General features: G+C 38.4%; 1 protein-coding gene across 2 annotated transcripts in view; it reads right to left on the bottom strand.

The window, feature by feature from the left end:
* limk2 (LIM domain kinase 2) overlaps nucleotides 1-19,630 on the bottom strand; it is a 26,067-nt gene that overhangs the window by 4,023 nt on the left and 2,414 nt on the right. Inside the window, exons 3-13 of one of the 2 annotated variants that reach the window (XM_016441811.1) lie at nucleotides 12,951-13,086; nucleotides 8,375-8,484; nucleotides 7,288-7,479; nucleotides 6,797-6,902; nucleotides 5,527-5,741; nucleotides 5,181-5,367; nucleotides 4,730-4,816; nucleotides 4,277-4,408; nucleotides 3,665-3,721; nucleotides 1,888-1,953; nucleotides 1,059-1,242 (exon numbers count right to left, since the gene is read on the bottom strand). In XM_016441811.1, the coding sequence (XP_016297297.1) occupies nucleotides 1,059-1,242; nucleotides 1,888-1,953; nucleotides 3,665-3,721; nucleotides 4,277-4,408; nucleotides 4,730-4,816; nucleotides 5,181-5,367; nucleotides 5,527-5,741; nucleotides 6,797-6,902; nucleotides 7,288-7,479; nucleotides 8,375-8,484; nucleotides 12,951-13,086 (1,472 nt within the window). The remainder of the gene's footprint in view (nucleotides 1-1,058; nucleotides 1,243-1,887; nucleotides 1,954-3,664; nucleotides 3,722-4,276; nucleotides 4,409-4,729; nucleotides 4,817-5,180; nucleotides 5,368-5,526; nucleotides 5,742-6,796; nucleotides 6,903-7,287; nucleotides 7,480-8,374; nucleotides 8,485-12,950; nucleotides 13,087-19,630) is intronic. The other variant, XM_016441812.1, reaches the window with a different exon arrangement.

The raw sequence follows: 19,630 nt of genomic DNA, 5'->3' as shown, positions 1-19,630 counted from the left end.
ATCAAAAAGTTATAGAAGTTTAAATTTACTGTAAAGAAAATGCACTATACTTATTTTATTTTATATATAATAAATATTTTACATAACAGGTTTTACTCTAAAATGGTATAAAATTAAAGCCTTATGTCTAAATAAGTTATATTCCAAATTTGAAGTTGATATGAAAAAAACTGAGGTTCCTGTGAGGTTTTATTTAGGGCGTTATACCACAAACAGCCACCGGGTTTGCCATCCAAATTCCATATAATTTTTTAATGCATTTTTCTGTCACAAATGTCTAGATTTCTCTGTCAATATTACTTCTATCTCATAATAACCACCAAATATGGAATCTGAGACTCAGACCTTTCCAATTATGTTTTTTGTCAAGATTATAAAAAGATTTGATTCTAAAAGAGCGTAATGCATTTTGTAATATGACACTTGACACCGCCTACTAAGGGGGAGGAGACCGCCAAAAGATTTTAAAGTACAATTTCCATGGTAACGCAATGCCCGATTTCAAAATGGTTTTCACAAAATGAATCTTGGGCTTCTAACCTTTCAAATTATATATAATGTATGATGATTACTAAAAGATTTGATAGAGAAAAAGGAAAACAACAAAAAAAGAGCGCCAAGCGTCCCACAGGTGGGATGGTGACAGTTAAGGGGTTTAAAGTGGGTAAGCAAATACATTAATAATTACATACATTTTCAAGTGTAGCTTGATGCTAATTGTACGTCTAATTATACTTTAGGACGTAGCCTATTCTTGTAAGCATTATAGATAGTTTGTGTTTCTGGTGTAGAACCAAAGTTTGTTTATCTTAATTTAATGCTGTATATTGAGCAGCGGACGATGTTAAATCCATTTACGAGATACATATCTGAGGAAAAATGCATTGTTGGTCGGCACCACCTAGCGTGCAGGCGTGAATTAGCAGAAGGCGAACAATTGTTTGGCGTTCAGTGTGAAAGCACAGTTCGTCAGCGATTCGCCTCGCTTTTTCGCACCGCACTCTGTGTGGAAAGACCTTTAGTAAAGCACTATCTTCGGTGTAATACTCTCTTCTCACCATTAAGCATTTCTGGGGCCATCCAGTATGGGTTCCCCACCACCGTGTAGCGTTTCTTACGGTCAATCCGTCTAAACAGTCTTTTCTTATTGGTTGGTTTGTCAGGGGGTGGCTGCTTGACCTTATCCTCCATGATTAGACGAGATAGACCGAAATCTGCCACCACGACGGTGTTGTCCTGCAGGTGTCAGACAAGTAGAGCGAAAAAGAACAGATGTGCAGAAATGTTTAGCATGACAGTGCTAGTTCTCTGATACAAATTTATGAGTACAAAGGAACCCTAAAAATAAAAAAATACACAAAATAAAAAGAAATTCAAAGAAAAACATAAAAATTCAAGTAGGGTGTAAAAGAAAGATCTTAACATCAGAAGTCAATCCTAGCTTTAAACTATTTGCACTTGTCTAAATGTTTAACTAAGCTCCAAAGGCATGCCGTTTGTTCTCCTAAAAAGGTTCTTTAAATATCTTGTCATAAGTGATTCACTCAGGATATGTGAAACACTGAGGTCAGTCAGGGTCAGACAGCATTTCCTGTCTTATCTTCTTTCCACTAACTAAACAAGTGAGCAACCATTAACTAAACAATCCTCGAGTGTGAACAGATCTTTACCCTTCACTTAGGGTTCTCTCTCCTGCTCAAGTGTTATTACATAACATGTTTTTGGGTGCTTGTCTACTTTAGCCGTTTTGTTTGTGCTGACACAAGTCTGTCAGCTATTCTCGATTATGAAAACCTGTTTCTAGGCCCTGGGCTCCCCAAGCAAGGCCAAATAAGTGTAGACTTTGATCTGAGTTAATATGTGGAATGGGTGAAACTCCTCCCGTACCAGTTTGACCAGGCAGTTGTGAGAGTTGAGATCTCGATGTATGATGCTCATTGAATGCAGATATGCCTGAAAGAATAAGAGAATAAAATCAATCAGATGAGACGGAAAAAGAGCTTGTGTCTGAGCAGAATGAGGAAAGACAGAACTGCAAGAGAAATCTACAACCTCTTGATCACCACCACAACAAGAAGTACTAAGACAAAAACTAAAGTGATGCATCAGCAATACACAACAAAACCTCCTGCTAAACAGGAAGTTGCTTGTCTGTCTTCTCAACTACTCAGACATTTCTTAGTTGAGATGTACTTGCTGTTGAAGATTAAAGTAAAACGGTGTCCTAACCAGGTGTGATGTTTTTAGTAGCAAGTAAAACAATTTATGATAGATGATTGATGACTTTAAAGTAAGCGTAACCTATTAAATATTTATCATTGACTGCTATATATCCAGTAATGGCTGATAGCAATTAATATAAAAGGTGCCAATGTTGGCAGATAACCAATATGGTGCAGATATATTGTGCATTCCATATTAGAACACATTTAACGTGGATTAAACACATTTAACACTTTTTTTTTTACAGTGGGCGGGGATGCCCAGTGAGACAACAGAAATCAAAATCAAATCTCTGTCATAAATGTCCTGATGTGCTTAGTTTAGGCAAAAAAAACACACAAGACAGAGTTCATATTGCTTGTCGATTTATGGTTGGGAGACCTCCCTCCCATTTATGAAATGTTACTCCATGGAGACATCACAGATTCATCTTTTAACTGGATTAATGAATTCGGACAAAGTGTTGATACTAGTATTTTTGCTCCTCTAATGACCCCAGATGTAATGCCAAATTATAGTCCCTGTTTGCTATTGGTTGACAAAGATAGTCCCACCCCAAACTCATGCCAGTGGCCAGAGCCAATGTTTCTGCATCAGACTGGTTGTGGCACTAAAACAACATGTTGATAACACCAAAGCCAATGTTTACACCAATGATTACACAAATCAAATCAACCTACTTAAATCTTACTTTTAGTCTCTGAATATTAAGCTGGGATGGAAATTTTTTGTGACATCTAAAAAATTACTTAACCTTTAAATTGTCCTCTTTTATCTCACCATTTCCTTCAATGTATGTATATATAGTTAGTTAGTTAGTTAACAACTTTATTAATCCCACAAGGGGCAATTAAAGTATGGTAGTAGCATCATAGCATCATATAACAAACTTAATTCAAACATAAGATATCACATAGACAATACAAAAAGATAAATAAGTAAAAACACAGCCCAACATGCTTCATAATAAATTTCGTACATAAACAATAAAATTATTTAAAAAAAAAACCTTACTAAAAATTTGAATAGCAAAAACGTATAGCCTCTGGAACAAAAGTGAATTTATATCTATTAGATGAACATTTAATGCTTCTGAATCTTCTTCCAGAGGGCAATACTTCAAAGTAAAACTTCAAGGGGTGAGAGTCATCTCCCGTAATGCTACGAGTTTTTCTTAGTATTTGTTGCTCATAGAATTCTGCTAGACTCCGCAGAGGCACACCTATAATTTTTGAGCAAGTCCTAACTAAGGTCTGCAAATGATTCTTGTTCCTAACAGAGAGTGACGAGTACCAGCATAAAAAAGAAAAACTCAAGATACTCTCAATCAAATCAAATATATAACGGTCAATTCTGATCCAAAAGTGCCTCAAATGTAGTACAACAATAGCTTATGTTGTTTTGCAAATCTATATGTGTGCAGACCCAGAAGCCCACTCACCATTCCAGATGCGATGCTTTTTGCAAAGCTAACTCTCTGTTCCCAAGGGAATGAGTCCTGTAGGGACAGAGAGAGAGAGAGAGAGAGAAAGAGAGATGAATTGCTGGCCTAGTTTATAACCACACTATAATACAGCCCAGTGTGACAGCACGCTATGCTGTCCGTGAATTAAGAGAGGAAATCGTTACATAATGGCAGCCGCTTATTAGACAAATTACACACACAGACACACTTTTATAGAAAACATTATAGCGCATTAGAGAGACACAATGACAGACTGAACAAGAGAGGTATATCATCTGTTATCCTTATGTTTGGTTTGAAGCAAACCCAGTGGGTGATCTGGAAAAAATTCTCACTAGAATCCCACACCTGGAAACACTTCATACCTCCTTTATCTCTCATCCGCTGCAACCACACAACTGCATTTTCTTCCTCTCATTTCATCGACTGTTTATATTTTCCAGTCCCTATTTTCTGTCCCTCTCCCTTCCTCCTTACAAAGTTCATCTCAGGTGAACGGAGACAAAGACTAAAACACTAACAGATGATATACAGCCCTTCCTAGAAGCAAGAGGAAAGGAAAAAAGGGATTTGAAAATCAGGACGCACCGTGTCTCGGATAAAATCCTTCAGAGTGCCTCCCTCAATGAACTCTGTTATCAGATTAAGCCGCTTGTCCTTGTACAAAACCCCAATGAACTTCAAAACGTGTGGGTGATCAAGACTTCTCATCACTTTTACCTGGAAAAGAGAGAGAGTGAGAGAGTGAGGGAAAAATACTAATTGCTAAGATTCTTCAAATGATTCATACTAAATACAGTCTGGATAAATCTAAGACTCTTTTCCTCTGAAGAAAATCACAAATGCGACAGCAACACTGTATCCCGGTGCCACATGGATCTGTTTTATCTGCAGTTTAAATCAAGCCCTGATACTGACCCTGAGTAGACAACAAAGGGATGGAAGGAATAAAAGTGGATATGGAGACGAAGGGAAAAAATTATGTAGTAATCAGATGGACGAATGAGAGGTACTTGTGGGGAAAGAAAGGGATCTTCATACCTCCTTTAGGAACGTTTTCTGTGTCTCTTCATCACAGCGGATCAGCTCCTTCATGACCATCACCTCACCTGTGGCTTTATGGGTCACCTACAAAAAAAGAAAGAAAAAAAAAATCACACAGTATTAGGGTTGGAACTTAAATTATTTCCCGTTCTTCAAAAATATTGAAACCAAATAGTTTTAATAAACTTCATCCGCATTGTTCTGCTAACTGGGAATGGAACTACTATGACACTACTGAACTTATTCCAAGTAAAGAAAAATGCACGGTAATAGAATCATTAAGGAACCACAATTCATAACTGTGGAATCAGAATTCCTTATGATTTCATTACCAAAGGAAATACAGACCTGTCTTCCAACTATGAACTAAGCTTCAATGCAGTGAAACAGCTCTTCTAGACACTGCAATACACACAAAATGAGGAAAGGTTGTTAAACATATGCACACCTTGATGGCCTGTCCAAAGAAACCTTTTCCGAGGATTTCTCCATGGATGAGGTCACAGGGCCGGAAAATACGGTGAGAGCGGCTGGAAGGAGAACGGAGGGATTCAGAGCGCCCGATATCTCGAGTTAGAATCGGAGGGTCTTTAGGAGATGAAGAAACTGGAGACTTGCAGATGCTGTTGCTACGTCTACACCACACAAGACAGAAGTATTAATTCTTTACAAACCCAAAAAGCAATTGGAAAAGGATAAACAAGTGTGTAATGTATTTATTTTGCACCATCTCTGTATCCACTTGGAATCAAAAATGTAAATGAACTGTGCTCCAATTAGATGACATATGTTACCTGAGGGACCTCCTTTTTAACGTCCCATTGTCCACTGAGTCACTTCGTTCGATCTCAGCATCCGCTGAGGAGGACATACGCATGCGGGAGGCCGCGGGGACACCCAGTTGACTGCGGGAAGAGCCCAGGCGGAGTCGGTCCAGACGCTGTCTGACTGGATCATATTCCATCAACAGCTGCAGTGTCTGACTGGTCCGATGGATCAGGTCCTCCACCTGAAACGACCAATCCAAATTCAGAAGGTCATATACACTCTGGTTGTTTTGATGAGGGTCACAAGAACAATTAAAAGCTAGAGGACAGCATTAAGTCATAAAAGTTCAGTATTGTGCATTAGTGCTGTTCACATAGATAACATTGATTTTCCTCCCAGTCAAAGCTGGTGCCACACAAAAGGTCTTTCTAAAGGTGCAAAAGATAAGCCCTTAAAATCAACACTGAATTTAAGATTATGTAATACACAGGAACAGTGGAATACGCTGGATATTCAATATTTTCAGGTCGATAAATCTGGACATGCAGCAATGAAGACTGCTTTCTGTAATTGTGATTATGTTCATTTCAGGACTTTTCCAGGAATTTTCCATTTTTAGGATTACAGAACTTCAGGCTGCTCATTACGTCGGGCAGATGGCTGCCAAACAAAGTCAGTCCAAAAACCTCCTTGTACGTGATTAAATTAGGGCACAAATCCATGACAACAGAAGTGAAGCAGTGGAATTCAGACATTAAGGAGAAATGGTGGGAAAATGAAATTACATTTACAAATGCACGATAAGAATGCAAAGCATTTACATAGGAGTTGACAAGTCACTTTAGTACAAGAGTCTACATACACAGACCTCCCAATATAGGTATGCATTACAAAGTTAAACTCATGCATGACTACTTTTTATTTCTTAAGAAAACTAAATACTGCTTCTGCAACATCAACAAATATATCCAGTGCTTTGACAAAACAGATGCATGTCAATTTAGAATGAAGCTCCAAGCTCCATATGGATTATGATTAAAAAAACACATCAAAGCCATATAACAAACAGCCTGTTTCTAGGGAGTAGTGTAAATTCAATGCATGACCAGGTTACAGTAATGACCATGGTATGAAAGGAGTGTCATTGTATGTGCTGGGACAAGCTATAGTATGAGTTTGTGTTCCAAATGCTTACCATGCCGTTCCTCTGTATTGCTTCAACAAGTTAACGTTGGCACGATTTCACCTCACCTCAAAGCTAATAGCAAGCATGGTAGTGGTAAAAATGGAAAGTACCTCCTCCTCCATCAGAGCTGACACTGGGAGTCCATTGATCTCCAGGATTCGGTCCCCAACATGGATGGCGTTCCGAACCTCTGGACTAATATGCATCCCTCTGACCCTGTAAGGATAAGATTTTGGGAGATTTCCATCATGAAAAGACAGGTTAAGAATGATAAGAGAAATCGCATAGCTTTCTGTTATGGCATCACATCCAAAGAACACAAAAAGAAAGTGGCAGTTTGTGCCCTCAGTCCAACATAAGCAGTCATATCACCACAGTTATGCAAAACATTCCATGTGTCTCTGACATTGGGTGTGGTGGCATTGCGGTGAATCTTCGAGGTGATAAATTACTTAAGTAAGTCTCTATTATTCCAAATGTTTCTCAGCATATTCAGCTTTATCTGACTGCTTGCTTAACCAGGACTCAAACGAAGATCTCAAGCAAAATAATTGGGGGATGCATCAAATGTATTACATGTTAATTCCACATCTCTACTTACTCTTTGACCTGGACACTGGCCGTGGCACTTGTGCAGTCTCTAATCACGCTGACAGAGAAACCTCTTTTACCATTGGTGGCAGCGGGCATGGACACCAGAGTCACTGTGTGAGGGAGCAGGTCCGTTGGAGAGTCGGCCAAACCATGCTTCTCCAACACCGGCGTCAGGACCACCTGCTTGTAGCATTTACCACTGCGTGAGAGAGAGAAGTTGAAGAGCCTCACTTGAGTTTGAAAACTTTAGGACCTGAACTTTCAGGACAAGACCTGACAAGAGCAAGTCACCTCTAGACATGTTATGAAACCCTTGGATCTGTGTCAACCTGCCTGTGCTTTACTGAAAACAACAAATGAAGATAAACAACAGACAAAATAGCAAATTGAATCATATAAAAGGAAGTTAAGAAGAAACTTTTTTTAATATAAAGAATTAGGAGATTATGATATTGTATTAAATATAGCTGCTTACCTGTACTCAATGTAATACAATTTAAGTTACCAATATTTAAAGGCTACTCAAGGTTTGCAATGCAAGTGTTTCCTCAGTAAAATTTTGTAACTAATGGGCCTTATTCATGAAACATGAATAGAACAAATGTGTGTACATATATAACAGTTTTTTCGTAAATTGGTACTTTAAAATAAATTAGTTAATTTATTAAATAATGAATTAAGTGAATTTAAAAAAGCCAGATGTGCACAAGATTTGCGTTTCCTTGCAAGAAAACAACTTTTTTTAATGTGCTGCACAAGAAACTATTAGATTTTGTTCAGTTAAGCTTTCAAAAACAGCTTTGCAATTCTGCAGTGGCATCCTATTGAACAACACAAATGATACAAGAGATCATAACTACAAGGATACTGAAGATAGTTAATTAAAATAAAAAGTCAAACTGAAACTGGGACATATTTACATTTTTGAATGAATCGTCATAAAACTGGGACTTCTGGTCACCCTAGCTAAGATATGTAAAAAGTCAACACAGAGGAATCATCACTACAGTTTGGAGCTAATGCGTGTAAAGTTTCCGCACCAGTACGGTCTACAATAAATACATGTACAGTTTGGAAGTGAAATGTGTGCTCACCAGTAGAGTTTGGTTCGTTCCACTAAGGCATAGGTATCCTGATCCTCAATCACCACTCTGCAGCTTAAACACACGAAGCATTCGGGGTGGTATTTATAGTCTCCTGCCACCTGAAACACACCAATGCCCAGTGCACATCAGAAAACCACCATAATAGCTCGCGATTTCACTCCAAAAGTCCACAATGGACATCCCAAAAGGTAATCCTCAGTGCCCTGACAGTGGTCCAGAAACACTCTTTCTGGGATACTCCTGTGCGTTGAGTGGATGCAGACTGCTCTCTGCCGAGCCCAGGCGTGGTGGATCATACCTTCATTGTGCTTCATCTGCTTTGTGTCGGTGTACTGTCTTCGCTCAGTCTGCGTTCTTTAACAGTGACGCGAGTGCGTGCGCTGTCTTTTTCTGTAACACCTGCAAGTGTCTGGGCCTGTCTGTTATCAGAAGTGACATAAGACTGCCAGCCCCTTCCCCATAGCCATGATCCCATGCCCTTAGACAACACATCATTTGTGTCAATCTCTGTTTAACACCTCCTACCTCTATCTAATGCAGGCTCTCGCTTTGAGCTCCCTCCCATAAATCTTACAAGAAAAGTTTGGGGTAAAACTTTTTATTGTTTGCCCCTTTTTACTTTTATTCTCTGATGTTTCACCCTGAAAAAATGTATAAACCCGGAAGGACTATCAAATATGCAACCACACACATTTTAATCTGAGAATTTACTGGAAATACATAAACCATAAATATCCATTCACTAGTCATTACATTAGCAAATACAATTCCACAGAAATCATAAATCAAACCCCCACACATCTTTTAAACTTGTAAACAATTAAATACCCTAGATCCCTTTCTTTACAGGCCTGATGTTTTATAGGAGCACTCAATACCAAATTGCTTTCATCCTCACTCCTTAGAAATATATTACACACACAGTTTGCCCACTCTAACTTACTCATATAAATTAAATATAAAAATAACTGCCAATCAACAAGGGTTATTGAACAGAAATAAACTTTTGAATGGAAAATTATTTAACCAACAACCCTCTGGCTCTTCCTTTCATTCTGGCTGAATGGAGAAAGTATGAGGTCACGCTGAGGTTTCATTTAATGTGAACCACAAAAGACAGATTAGCAGTTATGTTTACTGAGCTGTGAATCAATGGTCCCAGGGTTTGACTAACCAAATTCTTGGGTAATTTCTCGGCTGGGGAAGCCACACCTCCTCAAGCAGACTAAACCATTCAACAATCAGAGTTCAGAACATGTAGACAGGCAATTAGAGGATTTCATGCCTACTTGGATTAGGTCTTGGTCATTCTAGCATAAAATAATGCAAAATAATACCATAACACTCAAAAATAATGAAAAGGTATATAATAATAATAATAATATTTGTATTTCTTTATAAGGCATTGTACTGCATACAAGATAGCAACTGACCATATGGTAATCAGCAAAGCTGACAGGGTATGGGAATGATGTAATATTTAATGTCTACATTTACAGTAAACCAAGTGTACATGTACAGTGCTTTGCTCAAGGGCAGTTAGTTGAACAGCTCGACTCTTGGTTCAACCTGTGAGTAAGCATGACGTTTCAAATATTTTTTGAGCATACACAATTTATAAACGTCATAACTGTCTGTGTGTTACAGCAGAGTGTGAATGTGCATGTGAGAAAGGCTGTTTCCCAGCAGTACTTTGTAAAAGAGCCACCCCTCCTTTAGGACTCAAGGAGTCATATCACTACGGCTAACTGAACACAGAACGGATAAATTTTTTTTTTTTTTTTTTAAACTCTCTATGTGAAAGTTTCTCACCTAAGAACGTGACGTGCTAAAAAGTGGCAGCAGAACCATTACAGCAGCTTTAGACATAGAAATGTAACTCCAAGATGAAGAAAAAAGGGGGAAAATAGGGTAGAAACTCAACTGGACTGAACAGTGAGTAACTTTAATCCAGCCAAAGAAAAGAGTTTATTACCATGGATGGATTCACAAACACATTCTCAAACAAGCCCTTCAGCTGTGAGGATGTGATTTCTCCCTGCCTGTCTTTCAGAGGTTTTGACAACCTGCTGGCTTGTGCTTGAGCCCACAACTGGCAACGCACCCTGACCAGAAATACTTGGCATCCGTCAATCCGAGCCCAAACAGAAAAGGCCTATTATGAGTTTTGCTAGCTGGCAAATTCTCTTCTTTCTCCCACTTTTCTCTTTTAACCCATTTAAACACGACCTGCTTTTTGAGCAGTGATTTGTTTACATTAGAGATAGATTTGTAAGTCTCCTCCTCATTGAAGCCCATGCAAAAGCATTCCAGACGCATGATGAAACAGCACACAACACTGAGGCCATTCCAGCCTTCAGATCAGTCACCCTGCTCACAGGAATGAGATAATTTATAATAGTCAGCAGTAACAACTAGTCTGAAATCAAGACAGAGATATGATTCAAAGTTTTACTTGACACACGAGAAAACTAATGAGTTATCCTAGAAGGAAAAGTAAGAAACACAAAGAGAATATTTGAACAATACAGCTGTCCATATTAGTCAGTCACGGGACTAGGGGTGCGCAATATAGCCTCACAATTATATCACGATATTTCAAGAATATTTGCGATAACGATATTTATGACGATACAGAAGAAAAAAACATGGAACAACGTTTTATTGGTGATTGCAGGCAGGCAGCAGCATTTATTCATTTTCCATCCTTTTCCAATGAGCTACTGTCATCGATGACAGACTACCTAATTTGAAGTGTGAATCTATTGTCATGAGGTGGCAGCAGCAGCTGTCTGCTCGACTTGAAGCAGACCGATCGGTGTATGATGTCAAAATACTGCGAGAGTGACTTACCCTTTATTTACACTGCACCCATCTGTGGCGCGTTACGGCTCCGACGCGGCCACTCTAGTCAATGCTTGTGTTTACATTAGCGGAGCCGCGGCACATTTCAGAAGGGTCCCAGAAGCGGCTCTCCGCGCCGCTTCGCTAAAGATATGCGCCTCGCCTATTTTTGAAGGTAAGAGTGTGCGCTCGAATATGCTCTAGAGCCGCTCTCGGTCATCGCATCGCTATATCGTTGATATCGCGATATGACACTTTTTTTATCATGTAAAAATGTATTATCGTGGACGGTATATGGCACACCCGTACACGGGACCCAATGTTTTTAAAGGGGTCATATGATGCGATTTCAATTTTTCCTTTCTCTTTGGAGTGTTACAAGCTCTTGGTGCATAAAGAAGATCTGTAAAGTTGCAAAGACTAAAGTCTAAAGGTGTAACTTTAATTCTCGCTGTAGTATTGTTGTTGCCGCGGCCGCCATGTCGTGAAGGCGCTGTTTCATTGTTGGATCACCGGATCGGCTTTCACTGTGGACGAAGTGGAGTCCAGCTCGGGGTCCAGCTCCTTCATCGAATCCGCCGGCCGCGTCGTTCTCAAGCCCGCCCGCCGCCGCTCACTCAAATGCAACAAATGGCTCATTTATAATGGGTTTTAATGTTTTTGTCTCATCGCTCCGGCCGGACAATCACAATATGGTAAGCGGCATCACATCCGTCACACGCTTGAGGTATTCGGCCAATCACAACACACTGGATAGCTAGCCAATCAGAGCACACCTCGCTTTTCAGAACGATGAGCTTTGTAAAAATCGACGCGTTTCAGAAAGGCGGGGCATAGAGGAGAAACAATAATGTACAGTATGTGGAAAATAATGTGTTTTTTGAACCTTAAACCGCATAAACATTTCATTACACCAAATACACAAAATAATGTTCTTTTTAGCAACATCATATGTTGTTGCTATATTTGTTGTAGTCTGGATATTTGTTTGTACGGACTTCTTTCAAACTACATTTACGTCCTTTTTGGAGCTTGTATTAGGTCCCATTGATTTTCATATGGATAAAATCAACAGAAACATCTTTCGTGTTTTGCAAAACAACATGACGGTGGGTAAATGGTGACAGGGTTTTCAAGTTGGGGTGAATCATCCCATCAAGTCTGCAAAACAATCAAGCACACATCAATTCAGCGTGAGCTCAGCTGAATCTGATGACAGTTTGGATAATCATAACTTACACCTTTGATACCATACTGTGGTAGTGATGATGGAACAAATATAGCAGGGCTTTGGTCATTTGTGAGACAGCTGTAGGGAGGTTTTTGACTCATAAGTTCGTAATGCTGATGTAGTCCTTACAGGAGAGATTTAAGATTTGTGCCTTTCATATGCTTTCCTCCCACAAGCATCACTCAAATGTGATTCATTTGCTCACATTAGGAGTGGTAAAGTGGAAAAGAAAGTTTAAACCACCCTTTACCTTATCAGTGACCTCTTCGGTATCATGAAAAACATCTGCACATATTGCCTTTTGTCTGCCTTCATTAGACCTCTTGATTTAGCCATGTAAATATTTACTGGATGAGACAATGGCATGTTATCTGAGCGGTTCTTGCGCAGGTTAGCATTTGTCTTGTGAAATCTTCTTCTTAAGACCTTTCTATTGATAGTCAGTTTCTTTACTCTCTCAGTGAATTTTTTTCACATAGCTTTTCTTACCATAGCAGGTCCAGTCATAAGCAGTGAACAGCCATGGCACAACTCCCCAAACTTCTCGCAGTAGTGTTTGTGACAGTACAGCTTCCCCTCTTTCTCAAAGTACCAGTTTGTCAGGAGATCAAAGCACACAGAACACCTGGAGGAACAAGAGTGGAAAAGTCTGTAAGTGAAACATTCTGTTTGTAGACATTCCGTTCAGCAGCTTATCTGAAATCGGCTCTCCATGAAAGAGGAGGAACCTGAGTGACTGAGATGTTTAGCAAGTGAGGATTATGGCTTTGTTGGGCCATAAACAGTCCCAAAGCATGTGACTGCTTTAGGTATTTGACATGTTGACTGCATCCCTGGAATTTCATGTTTGAAGTTTTAAAGAAATATTTCACCTAACACTCATTTACTCTCCGTCATCTGTGGAACACAAAAAAGGATGTCATATTGAAGAATATCTTCTTATCCACTATTCTGTTCCTCTTAGAGTAAAAACAACAACAGCAACTATCAAACGGCTTCTCGAGGCTTTGAATATAGTGCACAGATCATACGGACTGTACATTCTTCAATATCTCTCCTGTTTTGTTTCACAGCCAAAACAATGTCATACAGGTTTGGAATGACATAAGAATGAGTAAATCGTTTCGTTAGTTGACCTTTAACATTAACAAAACATTTGATGGTCTACCAAAACAAAGTAAAAAAAATAAGTGATTAAATGTTTGCAACAGTGGCTGAAGTGTTTCAGTCATACATCTGAAAGTAACACAAAGTACACTTCCTACTTTAAGACATATCTTCTTGTAATCTGAGGTAATGTTATACAGCAGTGGTCAATGAAGTCAAAGACGACACATTCAGTACGGGCAAAAATATCCATTAACTCGTGACCGAGACAAAGTCCAACTGGGCAACACACAAACACTATAGTTAAGGAATTTGGGACACAAGCCAAAGCTAGTCATGAAACTCTCTCATACACACTCTCTCCTGTCAGCCACCCTACCTACAATTGGAACCTGATGCTGGGACACAAGCTATGCCACTTTAAACTATTAACTATTTCCCATGAGGAAAAAATGAGCCTAATTAAAGACTTCGAACTGCAAAGCACTTGCACCTTGAGGCTTTTTTGAAACAATAAAGGATGGTTTGTCCAGGGGAGACAGGGAAGGATGCATGAAAAGCAAAAAGTTCCTCTTTACATGCCACAGCTTGTTTTCCCAGACTAGTTAGAGGTGAAGAGGGGGGCAACTGGGACCTACATCAAATGTGAAACACCTAATGGGTACACAACTTTAGCAGAAAAGGTACAGCCTTAGAGGCAAATGGCAGTACCATGATGAATGCTCAAAATATTTCCTCTAAATATACATCCGACATGCTCATATAGTAACTGTATGTGTGCTGCTGCATTAATGATTCCAAAACAATGCTGCATTAATATAAGGACATAAATAACCACATATAAATAATCATATTTATGTTATCCGTACCGAAACGGTTCGGTACGAATACGTGTACCGTTACACCCCTAGTTATTACATAAGTTACTATTTTACTATAATTACCATATTGTATTATAATTGTAGGTAGTATTGTGCCAAAAAGCACATTTTAAATGAATCTTAAAGTTCTGCAAAAGTTATTGGAAATAATAAATAATCAGTTTGTATTAGATTGTTCTAGGTTACTCATCCACTTGTGCTACAGATATGAATGACAGGCTCACAACACTGTAGCATCATAGAGGCAACCTCTACACAGGCAAACCCCACTCTAAAATTTTGTTTTGTCCTTTTTGAATAGTTGCACTGTTCTGTTTTACGTAATTTATAAATCAATTGCTAACATATACTGAATCATTATACCTGTGTACTCTGTAGTTATTATTCAAGATATTTTTCAAGGGATCATTGCTGTTCCTGGATCGTTATTCACCACAGTATAGGCTTAAGTCTATTATGACAGAACAGAAGCAGCCACTCTGAAAACCTCCAAGCTTTATATAATAAAAAAATAATAATTCGAAGGAGCAAATCTGGTTAAAATTTCCACTGTGAGTGAAGCAACAACTCTGCACAGAATTTTAGATCCTAAAAATGAAAAGTAACACCTGAAGGTAAGAAAGGAAAACATTTTTGCCTGTTGCTGCTGGGGCAAAATAGCAAGATTAAACTCTCAGACAATGGTAAAATCAGTCATGTTGTTTGGAAAACAGTTACCCTTTTTTGGGGTAGTTACCCAGTTACCCTTTCTTGGATTTCCAAGCATCCAAGCAGGAAATCGTCTTCAGGCCATATTCCAGAAGTACAGTTATCTTTATTTCCACAATGAGGAAAACACGAATACTCTCCAGTGCTGAAGGGATTAACAATTAATCTTTTTAAATACCCTATTAAAATTGATTTGGCACACAGCATGAATGGCTCGGTGTGCGGTATGAACGGAAATTTCTAAGGGTTTACTAACTTAAAAGCAATTTGTAGTAGTTATTTCCACAATTTTAGAACTCTGCCGTTCACATTTAGTGAACGGCACATTTAGAGGTTTTAGCATCTAACTCAAGGCCTGCAAACTGAAGGCCAACCATCACTTGAAACCAACTCACTGACAAACCCAACAAGACAAAGTGCCAAAGGGAAGCATCTGGCATGCAATGTTCTACTAAAGGCCGTGCTCTCTGGTACACCATGTACCAGAAAAAGAGAAAGAAAGGGAAAGAAATGGGGAAAACTGAAAAAAAAATCCACTCAATGGAATGAGCGTGGGGAGGATGTGGAAAAGCAAGTGCTGAGACGTTCTGATAATGATCACATTAGTGTGAGAAGGCCACCAAACCCTCAAGCCTGTAGACAGAACGGCTAGATTTTGGCCATGTGCCCAGTTGTTGCCTTTGTTTGGAGGAATGTTGACAAGCTCAGTTTCTAGAGGGAGACACAATAACCCAGTCACTCACGTAGAGTGGGCAGAACCTCGCCATCCAATCTAGGGACTCCATTTGTGTGCCTGTGGGGTAAAACCTGCTCACGAGTTGGGCAACCTGTGTTCCGACAGTGACATCATAGCAGATGAAAAGGTTTGTGAATCATTCTCTGGCTAACATCTGTGAGGGCATTGCAAAGGCTGAGCAGGTGTGCACACATGACAAACTTTCACCTGTGCACCAGATGCGACTGGTACATTTTGGTCACTAATTTCAAAACAAGCCTGATGTGTTCTAAATGGAGAATACCTATGCATGGCACTTGGATAAGTTAAACATTTTAATGTTGTAATCTAAATGCTGTAAGGGAATTTAGGGATCGCAACATTGTAATATGTAAACTAGGTGACGGCAAACACAATCTGATGTAAAACAAATTAAAAATGTCATCATATCAGCATATTTGAATGATTTCTAATGGATCATGTGACATTTCAAAATATATTAAAATAGAATAAAATAATTTTAAATTGTAATAATTTTTCACAATATTGCCGTTTTTTTGCAGCTTTGGTGATAAAGAGACTTTCAAAAACCTTTTACCAACTCTACCCCTGGTTTCATAGACAAGGCTTAAGCCTAGTCCCAGACTAAAATGCATGTCTGGGCTGTTTTAACTGAAAGAAACTTGCACTGACTGATATTAATATGTCAGATTCATTGTTTTGTCTCAAGATGCACACCAGTACAGTTTTTATCTGAGCCATATCTGTAAAAGCTACTTACATGCCTTAATTGAACTATAGCCTAAACCTAAACTCTGTCTGTGAATCTGGGCCCTAAACTTTCAAATGGAAGTATATATTCAACAATACTAATTAAACAACCGATACCTATGGAAGCCGTTTCTGCCACTCAATAAAAAAAAAAAAAAGGTAATTCTGACTATTTTTCTCAGAATTGTGGGATGTAAACTCGCAATTGCAAGTTATAAAGTCAGTATTGCGTGATATAAACTCACAACTGTGAGAGAAAAAAAAACAGAATTGCGAGATTTAGATAAGCTTGCAACTCTGAGAACATTCTTTTTTCCCCATCAGAATTACACTTTATAACTGGCAATTGCTAGTTTATATCATGCAATTCTGTGAAAAAAGTCAGAATTGTGAGTTTGTATCAAGCAATTCTGAGAAAGAAAAAAAAAGTCAGAATTGCGAGATGTAAACTCGCAATTGTGAGAAAAAAGTCAGAATTGTGAGATAAAAACTCACAATTACCTTTTTTTTTTATTTTTTATTCAGTGGCAGAAACAGGCCTCCATAAATACCAATTTAAAAAAATAAACATATTGGCCAATAACCAATATTTTCAACCACTACACCATTTAAATTATTGCTGTAGAGAATGAAGCCTCTGAAAGACGTATGACATGATAACAACTGATGTCTATTGGGACATTTAAATAATTATCACAATGACTTAAGAGTACTGCCATTGTAAACAACTCTCGCGCTGAACTTCTGTAACGCCTATGACCAGGTATCTCAAGAACTCTGTCTTTCAATTCTGCACGGAGGAGGCAACACCTATTCTCTTTTCTGTTCCAGCTTACACCCAGAGGTGAAAACAACAGGCTTCAGGTAAAATAAAAGAAATTATTCAAACCTTGACATGCACTCCAAGACAAACAGTACAGATAGAGAACAAACATTCCTTTACTTCCTTCATTCCATTAGCATTCACATTAACAAAGAAACATTCTGGTGCTCACAACTGGTATTGAGACCTCCTAAATCCTGCAGGTTCCCCATCATGTCTGTTAACTCACAGAACTAAATGATGAGGATCAAAAGAAATAAAGCGAGCAGACATATAAAGTCGTATCCAAATAATCAACTTAAATTCCTCAAATCCTAAAAACATACCCTATGCTTATAAAATAAGTTTAAAAAACTTGTCTTTAAAGATGGCAGTTGTGATTATGGTCAAAACAGCTATGCTTGGACTCGTAAGGTTAACAAGCTCATTCAATACCATAATAAAAAAAAACATTACTATCTGAAGGTATTTTCATATAAACAATTAAACTAAGGAAGTTGACAACAATAAATAACAAAAGTGGTGTTATAAAGATGGTATTTTAAACTTTGGCTATAATGCTATAAAATTTCAAATTTTGCATTTTAATTGCTAATAAATGTAAGTCAATTTGAAAATTCAGATCCAGGATGCATTAAGACGACATTTCAGCCCCTCCTATAGTTATAGTTAGAACAGTCATTAAAGCATAAGAGTTCAGTCTGTCCTTCCAATCACAAAAGCGGCATTAGTTGGACATTTGACAAAAACAACTCAACAGAAAAGGGGAAAAAAATATACAATTTTGTATTTGTCTGGAGGAGCTATGAGCCGATGTCTGGGAATGTGACGGCTAACCAGAGAGGAGATCCTACCTTCACTGCAACCAAACACTTACAGAAAAACAGGGAATGCCTGCCATAACAAAAGAGGGATTCCACAGAGGAACAAAGAGTCAATTGATTAAACTAATAATAAACAGTAGAAAGAAGTTAATTACTAAATGTATTGCTTATGAGTAATCAAGCACCAGGCTATGGCAATTAACCTTGTGATGGTTTCAAGCCAGAGACAACAAGCTTATATATGATTTAACTGGGAAGCTCAAACTTACAGATCATATCCAACCAAAAAATAAATCAACAGAGGTGAAAAAAAGCTGTATCCATGTTCCAGATTGCATAAAATGTCGTGGGCTCTGGAGTAATTTCTGCTCTCATTAAGGAACACAGCATCTGAGGACCCTAAGTTTCCAGAACATGGCTGATTTGATCACGTTGACCAAACTGTTCCATAAACTTGGGCTATTTGGGCTATGGACTTTTGGAATTGGGTTTTCATCCATGAAGGTCATTAAAAAAAACAGTCTCGCAAATCAGTTTCTATAAGTCCAAAGGTCTGACCGAGTAAAAGTCAATCCTCCAAAAGCTTCTACAATTCACTGAAACTCTTAATAAGAAACAATGTTTAAAAAGCTAAGAATAGTTCTTATACAAAAAGCTTTCTGGGGTAAGTTATGTTAACTGATGTCTTTTATTCAACAATGGTCACCGGTATAAAAAAAAAAATTGTTGCTGCATTTAGAAATATTGACAGTAATGACTCTGGCAGGCAGTTTTTTTTTAACTAGGGATGCAACTATTTTGATGACACATTAATCTAGCCAAGAACTGCCAACATAGACCTTCTAAGAGTTTTTAAATCATTAGCTTTTTCTTCAAAAAGGACCTTTACTTTTGCTGCACATGCCGTTTTTGATAGTTAACCACTGATAAGCCTTAAGACAAAAAGGGCCTTTTCATGGTCCTATATTACCACTTTACATCATTCACAGTGTTTTTCTTACACAAACAAACATTTCTCTCATGTATTTACATAAACAAATCACCCAAGCCCCTAGATGAAGCTTCTAGGAGTTCCTAGTAGCTGACAAACACTGAACTAAGCAGCCCGTAATACCTACATGTAGGTGTGAGAAAAAACAATGCTTTTATTTGAATGCAATAGCCTGCATTTTTTCTCTCAAAAGGAAAGAAAAAGCATTCCTCTTTGTCTCGGATGCTGGTCAACTTCACCACCCTTCTCAGTAATTCCATATAGTTGTGTACAGAGTTTGGTAAATAAAACAATTCTCTGGCTAAAAATGATATTACGCAGCGCCTGAAAATAGTCCCCAGCACGCTCC

This window comes from Sinocyclocheilus anshuiensis, unplaced genomic scaffold, assembly GCF_001515605.1.
Source record: "Sinocyclocheilus anshuiensis isolate Anshui unplaced genomic scaffold, SAMN03320099.WGS_v1.1 scaffold799, whole genome shotgun sequence".
Classification (NCBI taxonomy): domain Eukaryota; kingdom Metazoa; phylum Chordata; class Actinopteri; order Cypriniformes; family Cyprinidae; genus Sinocyclocheilus; species Sinocyclocheilus anshuiensis.
Note: the sequence above shows the minus strand (reverse complement) of the source record. Positions and strands in the feature narration are given on the sequence as shown.